The 17,118-nt window shown below is 40.5% G+C and overlaps 2 protein-coding genes across 5 annotated transcripts; one reads left to right on the top strand and one right to left on the bottom strand.

The window, feature by feature from the left end:
* The first annotated feature begins 992 nt into the window (after positions 1-992).
* Positions 993-5,480, top strand: LOC129590805 (protein Hook homolog 3-like). 2 transcript variants are annotated; one of them, XM_055486190.1, is made up of 15 exons: positions 993-1,315; positions 1,509-1,594; positions 1,764-1,815; positions 2,268-2,382; positions 2,455-2,535; positions 2,606-2,781; positions 2,845-2,939; positions 3,212-3,483; positions 3,558-3,643; positions 3,798-3,962; positions 4,040-4,140; positions 4,240-4,420; positions 4,551-4,664; positions 4,751-4,822; positions 5,123-5,480. In XM_055486190.1, the coding sequence occupies exons 1-15, from the start codon at positions 1,247-1,249 to the stop codon at positions 5,324-5,326; spliced, it is 1,869 nt and encodes a 622-aa protein (XP_055342165.1). In that variant the 5' UTR covers positions 993-1,246; the 3' UTR covers positions 5,327-5,480. The 2 variants fall into 2 exon arrangements, with proteins under 2 accessions (XP_055342165.1, XP_055342164.1); XM_055486189.1 differs by having other exon boundaries at positions 994-1,315; positions 4,240-4,468.
* Positions 5,163-16,623, bottom strand: LOC129590804 (tyrosine-protein kinase transmembrane receptor ROR2-like). 3 transcript variants are annotated; one of them, XM_055486186.1, is made up of 11 exons: positions 16,345-16,623; positions 10,619-10,840; positions 9,695-9,786; positions 9,368-9,548; positions 9,182-9,288; positions 8,534-8,915; positions 7,946-8,346; positions 7,179-7,567; positions 6,846-6,988; positions 6,569-6,781; positions 5,163-6,265 (listed from the first exon to the last, which is right to left on the bottom strand). In XM_055486186.1, the coding sequence occupies exons 2-11, from the start codon at positions 10,657-10,659 to the stop codon at positions 5,569-5,571; spliced, it is 2,646 nt and encodes an 881-aa protein (XP_055342161.1). In that variant the 5' UTR covers positions 10,660-10,840; positions 16,345-16,623; the 3' UTR covers positions 5,163-5,568. The 3 variants fall into 3 exon arrangements, with proteins under 3 accessions (XP_055342161.1, XP_055342160.1, XP_055342162.1); XM_055486185.1 differs by lacking the exon at positions 16,345-16,623 and adding an exon at positions 12,113-12,638; XM_055486187.1 differs by lacking the exon at positions 16,345-16,623 and adding an exon at positions 11,022-11,036.
* Between the last annotated feature and the right edge of the window lie 495 nt (positions 16,624-17,118).

The raw sequence follows: 17,118 nt of genomic DNA, 5'->3' as shown, positions 1-17,118 counted from the left end.
GAGCCACGGCTGTGGTAACTGGTAAGGCAGTGGGAAGGCAAGTTCAGTTAGTGACCAGTGACCACTCTGACCAGCGACCACCCAAACTATCATTCTTCTTACTATTAAGTAATACACTGTTCATTGTAAAACGTAAAGCGACTTTTAAACTGGGCGCAAAAGTCCCTTCCCCATCCACTGGGAATATTATTTTTGTAGATATCCGAAACCATCCTTATGAGAAGCTGCGTGATGACTGACGCCAAGGAAAAGCGGAAAAGAGCGAAGGTGCCCATAACTATTGTGTAGGACTTCGGCTACACCGGCCAATACCAACAGGACTGCCAGGTTATCAGTTATTACATCCTATAGAAGTACTGCAAAAACGGAATCGATGGAAACTGACTATGAGTTGAGCCGCCGCTAAACGCTTGAACTGTTACCACATCGGAAGCTGGTTAAAAAAATCAATATAACCGTCCACCGCTTTAACGCTAAGCGCTAGCTGTGACGTAGAACGCTACTGCACTGATTTGCACTTTTGCAGATTTAATATGTACGTAGGTGTCTGCTTTACAATAAATTTCCATTGTTTTTAAACTGAATATTTGTTTCCGTAATGTAGCCGGCATCAGCTCATAGGACGCAAAATTTTAAGTACTGTATGAGTGTCTATATTGCAACTGTGTCGGCTCGGACGGTGGAAACTGGAAAAATCATAGGAAAAAATATACTTACTTGATTTCAAGTAATTTACTTGAAGTGAGTACTGTAAAACGTGGTTTTATACTATTGGAATGTTTTTGGAATTTTTATTCTGTTGAAATTATTGTTTTCGTCAACAGCTTTTGAGTATAAATTAGTGCTGTTCTACTTCTACATTCTGCACCGAGCAAAGCGAGGTGCTACAATTATGTCGATGTCATACAGCAGGTAGTAAGTACGTCACGAGAACAGATGGACAACTGTGAGTCTGTGCGATACCATTACCGGATAACGTAAATACATATATTATAATATTCTACGGAAGTGGTGCTGCTGCTGCTCGTCTGCGAGCACCATTGCAAGGTTGCCAAACTTAAAAACTTTCGTTGCCGAAGTTTCATTGATAAATCAGTCTGCACGACTTATTTTAGTTCAGGAAATTTGCCTTTACAGCCTAATAACGCACTTTCAGCTGCCTGAAGCTACTGGAATACCTGTGGTAACATTGAATCTTTCTGTCAATTCTGTGCATCTAAAAAATATACAACAGTAGTATTCCACAATGAGCGAAGTGGACGGGAATATACTGCGGCTTGACATGGAAGAGGATGGTGCACAGTTATTCCGATGGGTAAGATCGTATCCTGTGTTACACGTATAAAACGAAATGTTTGTGAATATATTTATAATTTAGGGGTTACGAACTTGCGATAGACACGTTTATGGTGACAGTCTGCTGTTTGCAAATGACGTTTTCCCAGTTCAGCTGACTTCGAATAGGATTTATAATTATTCTGTTATTTTTATAAGTGCCTTTTATGTAGTTTCAGACTCTGGCCCTTCAGAAGCAGTGCGAGTCCGTGGAAGATCTTTTGGATGGAGAAGCTTTTGTGGAGATGTTGGAGTCTGTGTAAGCTCTTGATGGAACTGTAGTCTGTGTACTAAATTGCAGAGCATTTTTCACCTGTGTAAACGTGTTAGGCTGATTTGCTGAATGATAGGTATATGCATCCCATATTTTTTGATGGTTTTTTGCGCGGTCGAACGAGGAATACAAGTTGGATTTTTTTTTGTTTTAGAGACAGCGAATTTTTTTCAAGCATTAGTGTTCCTGCTAGCATGGAAGACAAAGTAAGTTTCGTTTTAAAAAATCATCTCGATACTTTTGCTCTTTTACTTATTAACTGATGAAAAATAAAAGTTATGGGTATATTGTATTCGTATCCTGGATGAGTATGGTTGGCTGATTAGTGATCAGCAAACCATACTCATCCAGCAAACCATACCATACTATACACACTTTTTCTCATTTCGGAAATTCATACTAGTGATCACTGATCACTAGTATGAATTTCCGAAATGAGAAAAAGTGTGTATACTCTGTATTCTGTAATATTATTGATGAACCATTTTAAGGTACGAGTATTGGTTGGATAGATCACAAATGCTGCGATAGCATTTTATTTGAAGAATAACTTGTCCTATGTTGAATTCGTCATCACATTTATTTTTGTCGCAGATCTGCCTCTCGTGTTACGGTTGCCAGTAAATTTACAATCATTAACGATACTAGTTGCTTGCAGTTGTTTTTTCTCCGGGACCTTGAGGATCGCATGTTAGAATATATTTCCGATAAGAGACAGAACCGGAAAAGTTCTCTCCTTCCCGATGAAAGTGTAAAGAGAATCACGGAAGATAGTAGGTGTATTACCTGTTGGGATGATATCATGGTACATGTCAGTTTGAAATTTTTTTTCTTCCGTGTTTTAGTTGAGGAAGGTGGTATTTCGGCGTTAACGAGAATTCTTCAGCTTGTTTTGGTCTGCACCGTTGTGTGTCCAGATAAAGAGCGTAAGCAGTGCATATAATTATTGTAACGTTCCTCGTGATTTTCAGAGTTGTAAAAAATGTTTTCCTTTAGAATACATTAACGACATGCGCACGCTTAATCCCGAAGTAGCCCTTGTGATTTCTAAAGCCATTATGGAAATTATGCCTGTGGAGAACGCTGGCGATACTTTAGTGACACCGGAGCCGGTGGACTCTAAAGTGGATGTGTTGGACTGGTGTGAGAAATGCGGTTCGCTACGCAGTGAAGTGCGTAAGATTATCATATTGGTATGTGATGCAGATAAGATTGTACCTTGTCTTATCATTTAGGTTAACCAGTTAAATGACGAGAGGAAGAAGTTGCTCATGCTAAATGCTCGACTGAAGAATGAATTGGACCTTGCTAGTGACGTTGAAAATGAGCGGTATGTTTTGTAACACACTGACCAGTCCAGTGCGTACCGCGGCTTCTTGTGTGAAAGTAGTTTGATTTCGTCAACTTAATAAGGGTCGGAGTCAGCATGGTAGTTTGCTAATTTTTTTGACGTTTCGGGATAATGCTGTTGTGACATAATATTGACTGTAAGAACGAAGTTTTCCTTTGTCAGTTTTATAAGATAAGCCTCGCCGTTTCTGGTGTGGTAGCTGCAACAATGATCGGAATCGCGGGTTATGTCGACTCGTTTTATTACCATAGATCTCCTGGATACAAGAAAATTTCAACGCTGACAAACGAAAACAGAATACTTCAAGAAACTGTGACCAAACTCGAGACAGCGCGCGATGAATACCGGGCACGTTGCGACGAGCTGCAGGACCAACTGGCAACAGCCATAGTTGACGGGGAGCAGTCCAAACGGCGGACTGCCGAAGCGGACAAATTACGAGATGAGCTGGAAGAATGGAAGCAAACAGCAAATTCCTTGTCAAAATTTGAGCAGGAAGCGAAAATGTACCGACGAAAAATGGGTATGTGCTCCGTGAGCACTGATATCTTTGTCCCAGAGAATATTTTGTGGGAATGGTATTAATTATTATCTTAGATGAAATCGGAGACATTCGGGAGCGTTTAAAAAGTACAGAGAGCAGGAACAACGAGCTGGCAAAAAAGAACTCCGATTTAGAGCAGGTGCGGAACCGTACTATTTTATAATTTTCCGATCGATGCGTAAGCAGGAATGGATTTCGTTTTAATTCAGTATTCCAAGCCATAATATGTTTTGACAAGGTTTGAAGATCTCTTCTTGTTTGACTGATTCCCTCGTTTAATTTTTTTGAAATAGGAAATTTCGAGGGTTTTAGTCATGGTTGCCGCGTCTGACCAACGGAACAAAGACATGGATGACCAGCAGCAAAACGTCAAGTTAACACAAAAGCGGCTACAGGCTGCTCAACAGGAAATCCAAGATCTTCAAGATCAGATTTTGCAGCTGGATCGCCGCAACAAGGTTAACCTGTCGCTTTTGACAGTTGAAGCGTCTTTACGCAATGTTGGCGGTCAACTAATTGGATAAAAAATTTATAGCTACTAGAGTCAGAGAAGGGAATGACAAGACAAGATTCCGAAAGCGGCTTCGTTCCTTTGCATGACAGCCTTTCATTTGAAATGGAATCATCGTATTCCAGGTAATGAGTGCGCAGGGCTTCCTTTCAGAAGTATTTATCTCTAAGCCTGCTTAATAATACCTTTGAATACAAAAATATTTCATGCAACTCTTTTTTTAGAGAAAAACTCCAAGCAGAAAACAGTCAGCTCCGAAATGAACTGGACTTACTCAAACAGCAGCGAGTGGAGCAAAATGCCCTTGAAAAATCCGGGATAAAAATAGACGGACCAGATACCGAGCTCGAGATAAAGCCAAACGGCAAAATGTTAAACGGCGTTAAAGATGATGAATTATCTGAGGTTGGTAAAATTTTGAAGGAAAAAGAAGAGCGCATTAAAGAACTGGAGGTGAGCATTCTCACTTTCGCTCAGTATGAGTATGTGTGAAAACTGACCACAGCCATTTTGAAAAACTGATTAATTTTTGCAGCACAACATATATTCGTTGCGTCAGCAAGATGACATCCAGCAAGGAGCAGAAGGTGGCAACGAAGAATTTGATAAGATTCTAGCGCAACGCGATGAACATATTAGGACTTTGGAGGTATCAGATGTTTGTAATTTTAGCAGAGATAGCACGTGTTTTTAACCTACTTAGCACTCTTAAACTGAAACGATTGTAATTTTTAGCGGGAAGTGGATTTCTTGCGTCGCCATTACTCAAGGCAGCAGGAAATGATGACTGCGGCGTGGTACCAAAGGGTAAGATTTGTTAAAATTTTCTTTAAAATATCTTTTATATTGAAACCGATCTAGCTTTTTTTATGGTTGGATTGTATAGTCGCATTCTTTGAATGTTTAATATACAAAAAGCTGTTCGCACTCGTACAGTCAAGACGAAAACCTCGTATATTTCGGTACTTATTTATTGTACAATGTTTGTATCTGTGCTCGTACGTGTACTTAATGTAAATCTGTTATTTTGATGGTTGGTGCGAAACTGGTAACCCTTCATTTTGATGTACCTTACTGGTCGCTGGAGTTTCTTTTTTCGATTTACAGGAACTGAAATTGGCACAACAAGGGAGTTATACGTGTCTATTTGGGACATCTGCGGATGATCGTTCTAAACCGTCGACCTTTCTCGATACTCAGCGAAACGCTGTTGGGCCCCCAGTTAATCCGTCGACTCGTGCGCAGAATTCCGTTGCCAGTGCTTATCGTATATCTTCCCCTCGCGGATCGTCGAGATCTTTAAGGCAGTGATCTTTCTTTCAATTTGGTTTATTTTTATAAGCAACCCGGACCGTGATTGTTACTTTCAACTTGGGATTTCACAATGACATGTGACTAACCAAGGAATAATCTTCCTAGTCAATAATAGTATACATTGGACCTGTTTATAAATTTTGTATTTTCAGTCTTGTATCGATTGCGTGTTCTTTCTCAAACAAAACAGGAGGGACTCAGAAAATCGCTATTAAATGTAAGAAACCAGAAAAAAAGGTTTACAGGTTGGTCGTCCTGTCGATGTTGAACGAATGCAGCTGCGACGATGCCGGCAAGGCGGATACGAAGCGTGGTCCGCGAAACTGCGGTGTATTGAGCGCAGACGAATTGCGTAGCAGCGGTGAAGGAGGAATAATACTGTTAGCGCCGGTTTGCGTGCCCATCTGGCGTCGAGGATCCGTGGAGAATTTGCTGACAACATTAGGTGAGCTGGGGATTATGGGTGCCGCGAAGTTGAACTGTGCCGTATTGGCAATGGGAAATCCGTTGCTGATGTGGGTTGATCCGGTGTTATTGCTGGGCCCATTGCTACTGTGCTGGCTCACGGTGCTGCGGCTGCGACCGGAATTATTCAGATCCCCACCGGACAGTGGGCCCACCCGGCCCCGCTCCCAGTTCCACAGGCGCTGGTGCAGCTCCTTGAAACTAGGACGGCGTACAGCGTTCTCATGCCAGCATTCCACCATGAGAGCGTAAATGTGAGCCGGACAGTCATCGGGCTGCGGAAGGAGCTGGCGAGTGCGGATCATCTGCAGGATTTCCTGCAGTGAGCAACCGAAGTACGGTTGACGACCTTCCGACCAAATCTCCCACATGAGCACACCAAACGACCATACGGAAGAGTGCAGGGTGATTTGATTGTAATTGATTGATTCGGCGGCCATCCAGCGTACTGGCAAGATGTGATTCTGAAGTCTATACAAAGATCAGTATTAACTTTGCGAAACTGTCACTTGTGTTTAACTGACAAAGCAATAATTTAACCAGGAAATACGTTGTAATTGTCAGTCTACACTCTAGCTCAACACAAAATATGTATCCACTACAGTATAAGCAGTTGGAGGACTAATCAAACGGTTCATGTGCGAAAGGTCACTACTCAAAACGTTATCGAGCGGGTAATGAATCAGGAGCACTATGCTTTATTCGCATTTTATAACGTTTCTTCATCTAATTTTTATTGACAAAACTGTTTAACTATTGCATAATGATTGGCACCTGGAATAATCTTCTGGATAGCGCGTTGGTCCAATGCCGTAATCTGCGACTTTAACGTGGCCGTCTTCATATACCCAGCAATTGCGAGCCGCCACATCCTTATGCACGAAACAGTTGGCCGCTAAATACTCCAGGCCAGCGGCTACTTGCGTGGCCATGTGCAGATTTTCCGCATACGACCCCGGGTCCAGGTGCTTCGTACTCGTAACGCTTCTGGAAATATGCGATTAACTGGTGTATTTTGTTGTGAATGTTTGTGCACGGGCGGCTTCCTCACCTGTTATTTAATGTTTCCAGGACGTATTCGTGCATATCGCCTAAAAGTGTGTGCTCAAAGACCATGAAAAAGGGATCCCGTTCAGTATGAGCGCCAATCAAAGCCGTCACATTAGGATGCCGGAAATCGACCCATTGAGTCAACTGCAAAAAAACAGTGTCACACGTAACGCCAATCATTCAACCATTAATTACCACTAAGGCAATAACAATGCGCTATTTTTATATATAATTGTTCGGGTTACATTATAGTAATTTTTCTAACTGTTCAGAATACGCAATAGGCAATATTAAAAATTCTCGAGACAATACTAGGTAATGTTAAGAGTATTACCTCTTTTTGGAAATCTTGTTTGTTTTTCACAGTGCCGGTCTCTTTCAGCAGACGAATGATAACCGTTTTGGGGCCGCCTTCCGTTGTCAAATGTCCAGCGTAGACCAGTGTGCCGTAACTGCCTTCCCCCATAACATCCATAAAGCGCAAACTGCTCATCTGGATTTCCGGAACGTGTCCATGGATCTGGTATTTGGGAATCAGGGCATTCAATTCCAGCGGATTGGTTTTAATGTTGGCTTTAAAAGCCTCTTTGCGCTCATTCTTCTTCGCACGTCGCCGACACCAACACACGAGCAGGGAAATCAAGACGATCAAGAATAACAGTGCTCCACAGGCGATAATTATGTACAGAAGGCTGAGGGGAATATCATCCGTGGACGGCGTAACTGCAATCCAATGGGAATTAGAGTTTTTTCTCTGATCAAATTTTTTTTATAACATATAAAGGTATTTTTCTATAAGATATAAAGAAAGCTAAGATATTTTTCTATTTAATGTGTGTGTATGAATAGTACTATAGTCAAAATAATTACGCATAACGAGACAGAAATCAAAAAATAAAATACGCGAAGTAGAAATTTATACTTTCAGGCATTCTAAAGCAATATAAGGTTTGTCTGTTTTATCTGCCTTTTTAGTGCACATATAATAAATTACTCAAAATCTTCTGAATTAATAAAGGCCGCTGAATACTGGCATCTTTTTGTGCATGCCTAAAAAATTCGAACCGTATGTGCCGGCTTAAAGCAACCGACAACACTCACCGCATTTGGGGATGTTGCATGGCTCAGGCAAATCTGTTTTCGCATTAAAACACCACGGACGGGACTGTAATCCGCCGGGATTGCGGCAAAAGTTATGATGTGCGAAATCTGGTTGATGGACGCCGTCCCACTTTTTGCATTCGCCACCGGATACAGAGTGCTTGGTCATGCCCGAATACGCGGCGCCGCCATGATCATCACTGTAGCATTCCTCTTTGGTTATTTTGCTGGCCGGCTGTTTGGAGGGCCGTAAACCCAGCCGTACACACTTCTTATGATCCAGTGATTGCTCAATGGGGAGTTTATCGCAGTCAGGCATGAACTGTTTTAGAATGGGATTAGAGTTGGCGATTGCGTACTCCTTTCGACAGATTTCCGATTCCAACAGTTCACACTCATCTCTACATACAAAAACAATTTAAATAACAGAAAACTTACGAAATTCACCCGGTTCAAAAAATTTGTTTATTACGATGTCAGGTACCGGCTGCGCAAATTGTGTTAATTATTAGTTTTCTAAGCAAATAATTTCGTTTTACACTACTATGCTTTTTATCGGAATTTGTCTATGCTGTGCAGCTTGCATACCGGCACAATTCTCTAGGTCGTTTTTTCGTGGTTCCTTCATCGCACACGGGGAACATATGAAAGCAGAGCGAGGGCACGGCATATTCCGTGCAGTGCGTGGACAGTTCCGTGTGTTTTGGTATGGAGGCAAAGGCTGCCAGTAAGCTTTCCTCGATATGATTCTGATGTTGACCATGTCCAATGTATACCGTAATATTTTTCAGGAATTTCATGCAGGCTGTGCCTTTGTAAATCTGACAACTACCGGGAGTGGCCACATCGGGAGCGCGAATATTAAAGGATGCTGTATATGCATTATCCGTTTCCTCTGTTATATGGGTAGGCTCTTCATATTCATGCTCAATTTCTTCCAGATCTAGAGGTAGTGAAGCTTTTCCGGGCACTAAAAATGAACAAGATTTAAAATTCTCTAAGCTAACTTTTCCTGTCAAGGTATTGTATTATAATAGTTATGTAGAGGTATGTTGTCGGGAATATCATATTTTGATTTTCTCGTTGATGATAAATGTTTTTACGTAAACAACGCACATATGCATGAATTAAAATGACTGGTGTAGTGCATAAGATTCAGCGGGAAGAAAATAAGGAAAATTGTTAATAAAGCATGCTTGCTGCATTAAACGCTTGCACGAAGTTCAGATTGCTTACCCATAAGAACTTTGAGAATACCGGTAGTTTCCACCTTGTCAAACCCGTTAAAAGCTTCACACCGATAGTAACCGGTGTCGGATACATCCAAATTTCGAATGCGAATCCTACAAATATTCGAATAACTTATGTGCGTAAATACTTGAATGGAATTTCAAGTGTACATGAGCCAGCATAAAAACATACTTGGATCCCTCGTGATCTTTCTTAATGGTTATGCGGCCTCGTTTTTCTCCCTCAAACGGAGCCTCATTTTTAAACCAGCGGAATCGTGGCGATGGGCTGCCGCGGACATTACATCGCAGTCGCGCTTCACGCCCGGCATTAATGGTGAAATTAACCAGTGGCTCCACAATGTAGAGGAAATCTATTCATAAACACATATTTGTGCATAAATATACAAACGGCTAAAACGTGACCGAAATGGATAGCATTACATTTGGGAACGTGCTGGACGAGTTACACATGCACATATACGTAACACACACATACTGCACTCGCGCAAACACTTACTTGAAATCCGTGTTGTTGTTGTAGTGGTGGTTGTGGTCAATCTTGTGACGGTGGTCGCGTTATCCATATTGGACGATATTATATTATCCATCCTTTATGTGCCCATGCAATACAAATAAAAAATCACCGACCATATCAGAACAGAATATTTATTGTTCTTTCCGACCAACTCTATAGACGTATATAATATTATACTCCAGCTCGCATCGCATACAATGAATGACCACCTGGCATGTCCAGTTCTGCGGTGTTCAACAAGTTACGGACGACGGTCAACTGAACAATACCGTTCTCACGACAGGCGCCATCTGAGACGTGGAGAAATGATTGAATTACTAAAGCGCTAACAATGTTTAATTTTGTTAGTTAGAGGATATCTCCGGCCGTCGTTGCATTATTATACACAATTTATTGTAAGGTTTCCGCTCGATCGATTTCTTAATACACATGTAAAGACAGCATGTATGCCGCCTCCCTCGTTTTTAGTACGTTATGTGAACAAGCTGTCATTATCCACTGTCTGACATAAAGCGCACAATATTCGGGAGAGTAAATTGGGCTACTTTTCCGGTTGTTAATTTCTTCGGTTGGTAAGAATTGTAGGTTGAAGTATTTACGAAAAATTGCAGGTAGAACACCCGCAAGCGAAACACCGTAATGTTGACCATAACCACAGTGAGCTAAGGCTTTTACGCTGATTTGTAGGGTCATTCAGGCAGTGCGTAGAGGGAGAAAATTAATGGACAGACTAATAGCGGGTGTAGTGGACAGGAAATTAATTTTCCTATGACCGGAAGTACCGGGAACGAGTACATTAAACTGGATGGCTATCCAGCGTCATGGGCGGCTACTGCCGTCCGTCAGTGGAAGCCGTTGTTTTACTGTGAGTGGTCGTTTAGTCAGCCGCACAAGAAGATCACTTACAATGATAAACTGGCCTGTTCTTCCTCGTCGGCCATTTCCATTTCCGGTCGGTTGGCTTTCAGCTACCAATACGGCAGAGCGATAAATATTGTTGTGTTGTGCCGGTCAAAGATTGATATGATCGGGCCACTTAAGGACATTGGAGATACAATCACGCAAGCAGATTCCTCCAAATAGTTAAATTAGAATATTATTGCGGAGGCCAGATGTACGCATTCGGTTCTGAAAATAATTCGTTATTATTAATAAAGTACCCCATACCTGTTCACTGCACGTAAGCATAATACTGTATAGGAAAATGTAAGAAAACACAATAAAACTGCAGTAATTATCCATAGAAGTATTCCTTCGACATCGTAAGTACTTTTAATTGTCAGACACTTATTATTATAGTTAAGATTACCTAGTAATGCATCTGGTGAGTCATGCTACGGAGGATACTGCGTTGCGTGTTTTTGTTACGAATTGTGAACTGACCAAAAAAGTTTTATTTTATTTGAAACATAGCTTGTAGTGCATCCAACACATCTAATGTGCTGTTGTACGTTTATGAAGGCGACCAGTGTCCGAGGTATGGGATATTGACCAACGACTTGCATCCACTATTGAAACAAGGTCTAGTCATAATCCTAATTTGATATTTGTTTTACTAAGTGCTCTCCTATGAAGTGGACCTGAATATCTCTATTTGGAAGTATTGTATTAGCGGAGATAATTACAGTGTGCGAATCGAAATGCCACCGCAAACATGTCCCAAGCATACACGCTGTCTGCTGACAGTTGTCCATTAAAACAGATCTACCAATTACCTAAAACCACAAGGGATTTATTCACCAGAACAGAGCATGCATGACATGGCGTAATGCTGGCAAATTGTTTCCGTATGGTGAATCTGCATAATCATCCAATTAGAATTGCTAAAACACGCTGAAGGTGGATTTCAGAACTCTCTGTATTTCCATATAGTTGCTCGCTTTTTACACCTCTTATAAAAGCAGGTTGCATTTACCATAAACTTTATTTTGAAATAGCAAGAATATGTAATTTATGCATTTTGCATATGTTTAATTATATTCAATTTTAATAAATCGTTTTTAAAAAGTCAGAATAGAGAACAACCTGTTTTGCTTATTGTGCTTATATATTCAAAAGAGTTTGCAATTATAGAAGTTTGTTATAGGAGCTTTAATAAAACAGCTTCCTGTCATAGGAGCTTCCTTGCCGTTAAAAACTGTTACTAAGCTTAATCACTGTATAATTATTTTTTACATTTTATATCTATGTAACATGCGTGATCCCAACATTCCGTTTCTTCCACCTGTGTTCTGTATGCAGAAGTACGAGTACAATTTTCATCTGCGACTGCCGGTAATATTACAGCAAGGTGCAGCGGTATTGTACTGACCTACTGCCCATCCAACGCTCGGAAGCACTCCATTTAATAATCAATACCAGTGCAATATATGAAATGAAAAAGGCCTAGTTGTATCTCACCTGGGATGGCATTTTTCATTCACGAGAAATAATCAAGCTCCAGAAGAGCCGTTGTAGACGCTTGACACACATTCCTTATAATATTAATGCAGATGCGGTAAACACCCACGCGAAGAATGTATATGAAAATCAATTGAGTTTATCCGAGCAGATCCTTCCGTCAGAATACTGACGACGTAGCCATAACAAAAATGCAAATATCACTCGGTATAACAGCCAACGAAAACACGAACTTGACCAATTGAAAAATGAGATCAAGAGTTTTATATGCCGCACCACGCAAAAATAAAACAATCGATGATACTGTGCGTACGCCGCTACACTAGCTATATACATTGCTATTATTCCTAGGAAAACGTAAAATACATGGACTGTTTTAAGTGTTCATGACCTGTCAGGCGATATTTGATGCCCCTCATGCAAGTCATGATCAAAGGAATCTGGAAATCCCCATGCCGTCTGCCGTAAAACGATCACAGTACTGCGTGCTATAAGGAGCAAACTATGATGCAGCATATGCCGCTGGTGTGTTGGTAACTGGTCGTTATTGATTTAAATGCTCTTGTACAACACGGCGACACACTTTGTTATAAATGAGTCTAACCCGGAGAATTGCGAAATCATAGGGATTTACTGCGCCAGCTTCGAATCCTCTTTTGACTTCCTCTGGCAGAACAGACACCAATAACAAGCTGATCAGCGTGAAATTATACCTGACTGTATGTTGTTATCCATTTGAAATTAAATGCAATGGTAAAGATGGGGGTGGTTGAACTACTTCCAGGGAAGATGCCGAACGCTAGTATTCATTCTAACAACGATCGAAAATTTGCTTGTTTTATAAGTGCTCGCTAGTTAGTATTTTGAAATAAATTTCCGCCTAAAAATTTAATACCATGAATAAATATGGATTTATATTTTTATTCGACTAGAATTTTTATTGAACTAACAGGTAAGTATTTGTGAATTGCTTTTGGAAAATTATGAGGAACGATGCTCGACAAATGAGTAAAAGTACGTTCGATTTCATAACATTGTAGTACAATATTATAAAAAGTGACACATGCAATATATGTGTTTTCACGTAGCTCGAATCGGACTTCGAGTGCTTGTAATTATTGTGTAATATCGCATTAACTAATGTGTTGCAGTTAGTGCAATACGGTCAGACACTGTAGATGTTGTAGAGAAGTCAACAACGTTTTTTGTAACGAAAACCATCGCTTGGACAGATCAACAGGAAAAGCCGGGATCATGGCTTCCCGCAGCGATAGCAGATTACATCACTGTACGTGTGCGCCCGGCAATGCCGCTGTAACCCAGTGTAACACTAACTTAATTTGCACTGGGTCATCGCAACGACCTCGCTCGCCATTCACACAAGTCTTTTCTTCCTTTTTCTTCGTCGTTCTTTGTGCGGGATAAGGTAATAAACGAGTTAGCTTGAGTGTAAAACATCCCCCGAAAAAAATCAATACATAACCAAGTCTGATTTATTTCATAGCTGCGCCTGTCGATAAAGGCATAGGCTGCAGAGGAAGTCTGTGCATAAAAGATTGCGTTTAGCACAAGGAAAGAACATCTGTAAATTTGATTAAGGACGGCATGAAATGTTTTTTCTCGGATTAACTGTGTCGGATTTGGCCAGAAAGTGGTCCCACTGCATTTGTTCTAATCAATGCTGTATGGCCAATCAATAGATTTCTCGTGGTAATTTTGAGCAAACATCCACAAGCTAGCGTGTTCGCCGCTTTTGCTAACGTTTACAATGAAAAAATTTTTTATATGACTATCTCGTACTTTTAACCTAGTTTCTTTTAGCAAATATTCTGCTAGATTATAAACGTAAACGTACACACCATCATAATAAACTGCAAAAGTCACCCAAGTTACAGAGATTTACTAGTACCTTGACCGATCGACTTGATAATATCGGCGGTTTTTTCTGATTTTCACACAGTTAACAAAATGCATGTTGTGCCGAACGTAAATTTATAATATTCAAACATATTAATTCGTAACTGCAGACTGCATTTATTTCAAATAGTTGTTTATTGCTTGTCTGGTTCGAGATTGGTAGACAACTCGACATGATGAACAAAACAGTTGAAAAATATCCATTGGTAACGTATTTGCATTAGTATTCGACGGCAACTGCAGTATTTAATGGAGTAGTTAATTTATTGTCTTGTGCAACGGGACACTGTCCCCTCAAGGCATTTGACATTCCAAAAACATGATAAACAGCAAAGGTCACACAAAAAAACAACATGTCCGGTTGAGTTTCTTTACATTCCTAAATACTGCGCGCAACAAAGGCATACGGAAGCTGAGAAAGTACCAGTAGCCAGTAGGTATCATACAGCTAGTCCACACACTCAACCGGACAAACTGCGATATTGACTAGAACAAACAGCCATTGTCTCCTGTGAGAAACAGTTGATAAGAACTATTGTTGTCTTGTACAAATTTATCTATTATGACCCGGTACAAAAGGAATTCAGGCTCCAACTGATCAAGGCAGTAAGTTGCTTAAGGCCACGAGCCAATTAACAGCTTCATTTATCACGAAAAACCGGTCGGGACGGCAGTTGTGCTGCGCAGCACTGCTCTTCCCAATTCCAAGCTGCAGCCGCCGATCGCGAGGATAATATGACAACAATGCCCTGGTATTATAAATGACTTACTCGATCGCTCCGTGGCAACTGCCCACTGTACACATACCTCACAGTCACAAAGTGTAATTTATGCGGTAGCCCAGTGGATGATTGACGATGATCGGTTTATGGTACTGATTAGTGGAGCTGGCGAATGTTATAATGAAAAAGAATTCGCCAACTGACAGATCCGACGCAATATTAATTGCATACTGACGACACGCAGACACGTTCGCTTATCGTTAAGCACACAATTGCCGGGACCACTAACCCAACGTGAGGTCAGAATCATCAAAACTACCCGTTAAGCTATATTGCGAAAATGATGGTTGCATGTGACTATCTTGTCAATAAAATATTACGAATAAATCCCAGACGAATGACCACATCTGGAACGCGATTACAGTGATGTGGGACAAAGTATTTGCAATTGGGAAAACTATTTTTTAATGAGCTACCCTAAATATATACTCTGGCTTTGCGTTAATATTAATATTGTAAGCCAGATGGACAGTCACTAGGATATCTTGGTCATCATACCGTTCGGCGGTGCGCATCGCTGTTGCGTATTGTTAATTCGCATCATTATAATTATGGTAGTACATTCATATGACTCGCCATAACGAGTGGTGAAAATAATTTTTAAGTAAACTCGCAGATGTCATTGTGATGGCAATAGTTATTCGAGCTAGAAAACTGACCATGTGTGACAACTGGTCGCAAGATAAATGCAACGATGAATTAAGCATTTGCCGCAGTTCGACTATTGTTATGCGAAATGAGAACGAGACGAAGAAGGGAACTATGCATGGGGCATTCCTACTTGGCAGATGGGAAATTTTTCCTTGTCAATAAAAACTGCCCAACCCCTTTCAAATTTCAAAACCAAATTTTAGCTCTTGTAGTAAGAGCATGTGCGGGCTCTAGCTAAAGGTTACGGATTCGCGCCGGTTGCATAATCTTCAGCTCTGTTGTACTCAACTGTATTATGTTTGCATATATTTGCAACAAACTTTTTATCGCTAAAATCGATACTTCTATTCGTAACATTTTGTTAAGGCGTGGACTGCATGGAAAAAACGAACAATTTGATTTATCATAAAATTTTTAAAAAAGTGTGCAGTGAAGTACGCTGTTTATACCAAAATTGTCGCGGTTGCCCATATAATGGTCACTTTGCTCGATCGTAAGTTTATATGTGATAGCAATTTAAATATATTTTACATCCATCTACTACAATCCTATCTGATTGACCACCTGCCGGTTGCATTTAACAATAATCAGCCCTTTATTAAAACAGCTGTAATGTATCCAGTTTTTGCCAAGACAAAGAAAACAATCTCTTAATTTACCTGTACCGGCACTGCAGAATCGCGCGTACGATACAGTTATTTGTGAATTTCATACTGTGGACTGTCCAAGGATAACTATTTTAACCTTTTAACCTAGTCGGCATTTTTTGCTGTGACACTCCACTTTTCACAATTATTTTTTAGCAATATACAGACTTATGTGGGAGTATCCAATAAAGTATTGAACGTCAAATAGTTGCTTCTACAGAGTTCGTCGACTTACCAAATGAACCTTGTCTGGTGTCCACTTTTACGACCGGTAGGTCTAATGGTACACGTTGCCGGCAGATCGCAATTTGTCCATATAAAGAAGATTAAATTTCTTCTTGACTGATTAGTTAATTTTCACTTAACGCTGCTGTATGCATTATCAAATGATCCAGTTAGAACATCGTGACGGACAGTAGTGACACTTCATACTAAAGAAAACAAACCAACTTAGCACGCTTTCAAAAACGTCATCTAAGGGGAAAAATTTGACGAGATGCTGGCCAGCGATCGCTTTCCACAAGAAGACAGAACCGATGTAAATCTTAAATGAAACGATCACTGTCAGTCTAACGAGATGTTGTGCTGTACAAGTGATGCAGTGTAAACTGGTTTCACCAGTCCGATCTGGGAATATACGAATATACTTCTATACATCGGCATATAGAAGATTGGGTATTACGGTGTACCATTTATTCATACAAAAGTATCTTGCTCAAATCTGCTGCTGAACCGCTGATATTGTGAACTAACACGGCAGCTGGCCATCGCTGCTGTTTTGCACCATTTCAAATTGTAGTAGCCGGTGTTCAGAAATCAGATATGAAATATGGTCATGCAGCTTCCGCTATAAGCACACAAAATGGTTTGCAAGATGACCAGACCGTATAGAAGCTGCACTCCAATATGTGTTGTAGATCTGCAGCACATATATACTCTATTTCGACTCATATATCTGCAATGTGCATGGCAGTTCGAGTATTCGAATTATGGAGTACTCGTATGCGAT

This window comes from Paramacrobiotus metropolitanus, unplaced genomic scaffold (genome assembly GCF_019649055.1).
Source record: "Paramacrobiotus metropolitanus isolate TYO unplaced genomic scaffold, Prichtersi_v1.0 Parri_scaffold0000042, whole genome shotgun sequence".
Lineage (NCBI taxonomy): Eukaryota > Metazoa > Tardigrada > Eutardigrada > Parachela > Macrobiotidae > Paramacrobiotus > Paramacrobiotus metropolitanus.
The sequence above is the reverse complement of the archived record's forward strand: the minus strand, read 5'-3'. Positions and strand labels throughout refer to the sequence as shown.

Excerpts from the sequence above, each read along its gene's own strand:
- LOC129590804 (XM_055486186.1), bottom strand. The coding sequence starts at position 10,659 with ATGGAAATGGCCGACGAGGAAGAACAGGCCAGTTTATCATT. Across the intron at positions 8,916-9,181 it reads TATTCTCAAAGTTCTTATGG|TGCCCGGAAAAGCTTCACTA; the intron begins GTAAGCAATCTG and ends GTTCATTTTTAG. Across the intron at positions 6,989-7,178 it reads AACAAGATTTCCAAAAAGAG|TTGACTCAATGGGTCGATTT; the intron begins GTAATACTCTTA and ends GTTTTTTTGCAG.
- LOC129590805 (XM_055486189.1), top strand. The coding sequence starts at position 1,247 with ATGAGCGAAGTGGACGGGAATATACTGCGGCTTGACATGGAAGAGGAT. Across the intron at positions 3,963-4,039 it reads AGCTGGATCGCCGCAACAAG|CTACTAGAGTCAGAGAAGGG; the intron begins GTTAACCTGTCG and ends AAAAATTTATAG. Across the intron at positions 4,665-4,750 it reads AACATATTAGGACTTTGGAG|CGGGAAGTGGATTTCTTGCG; the intron begins GTATCAGATGTT and ends TGTAATTTTTAG.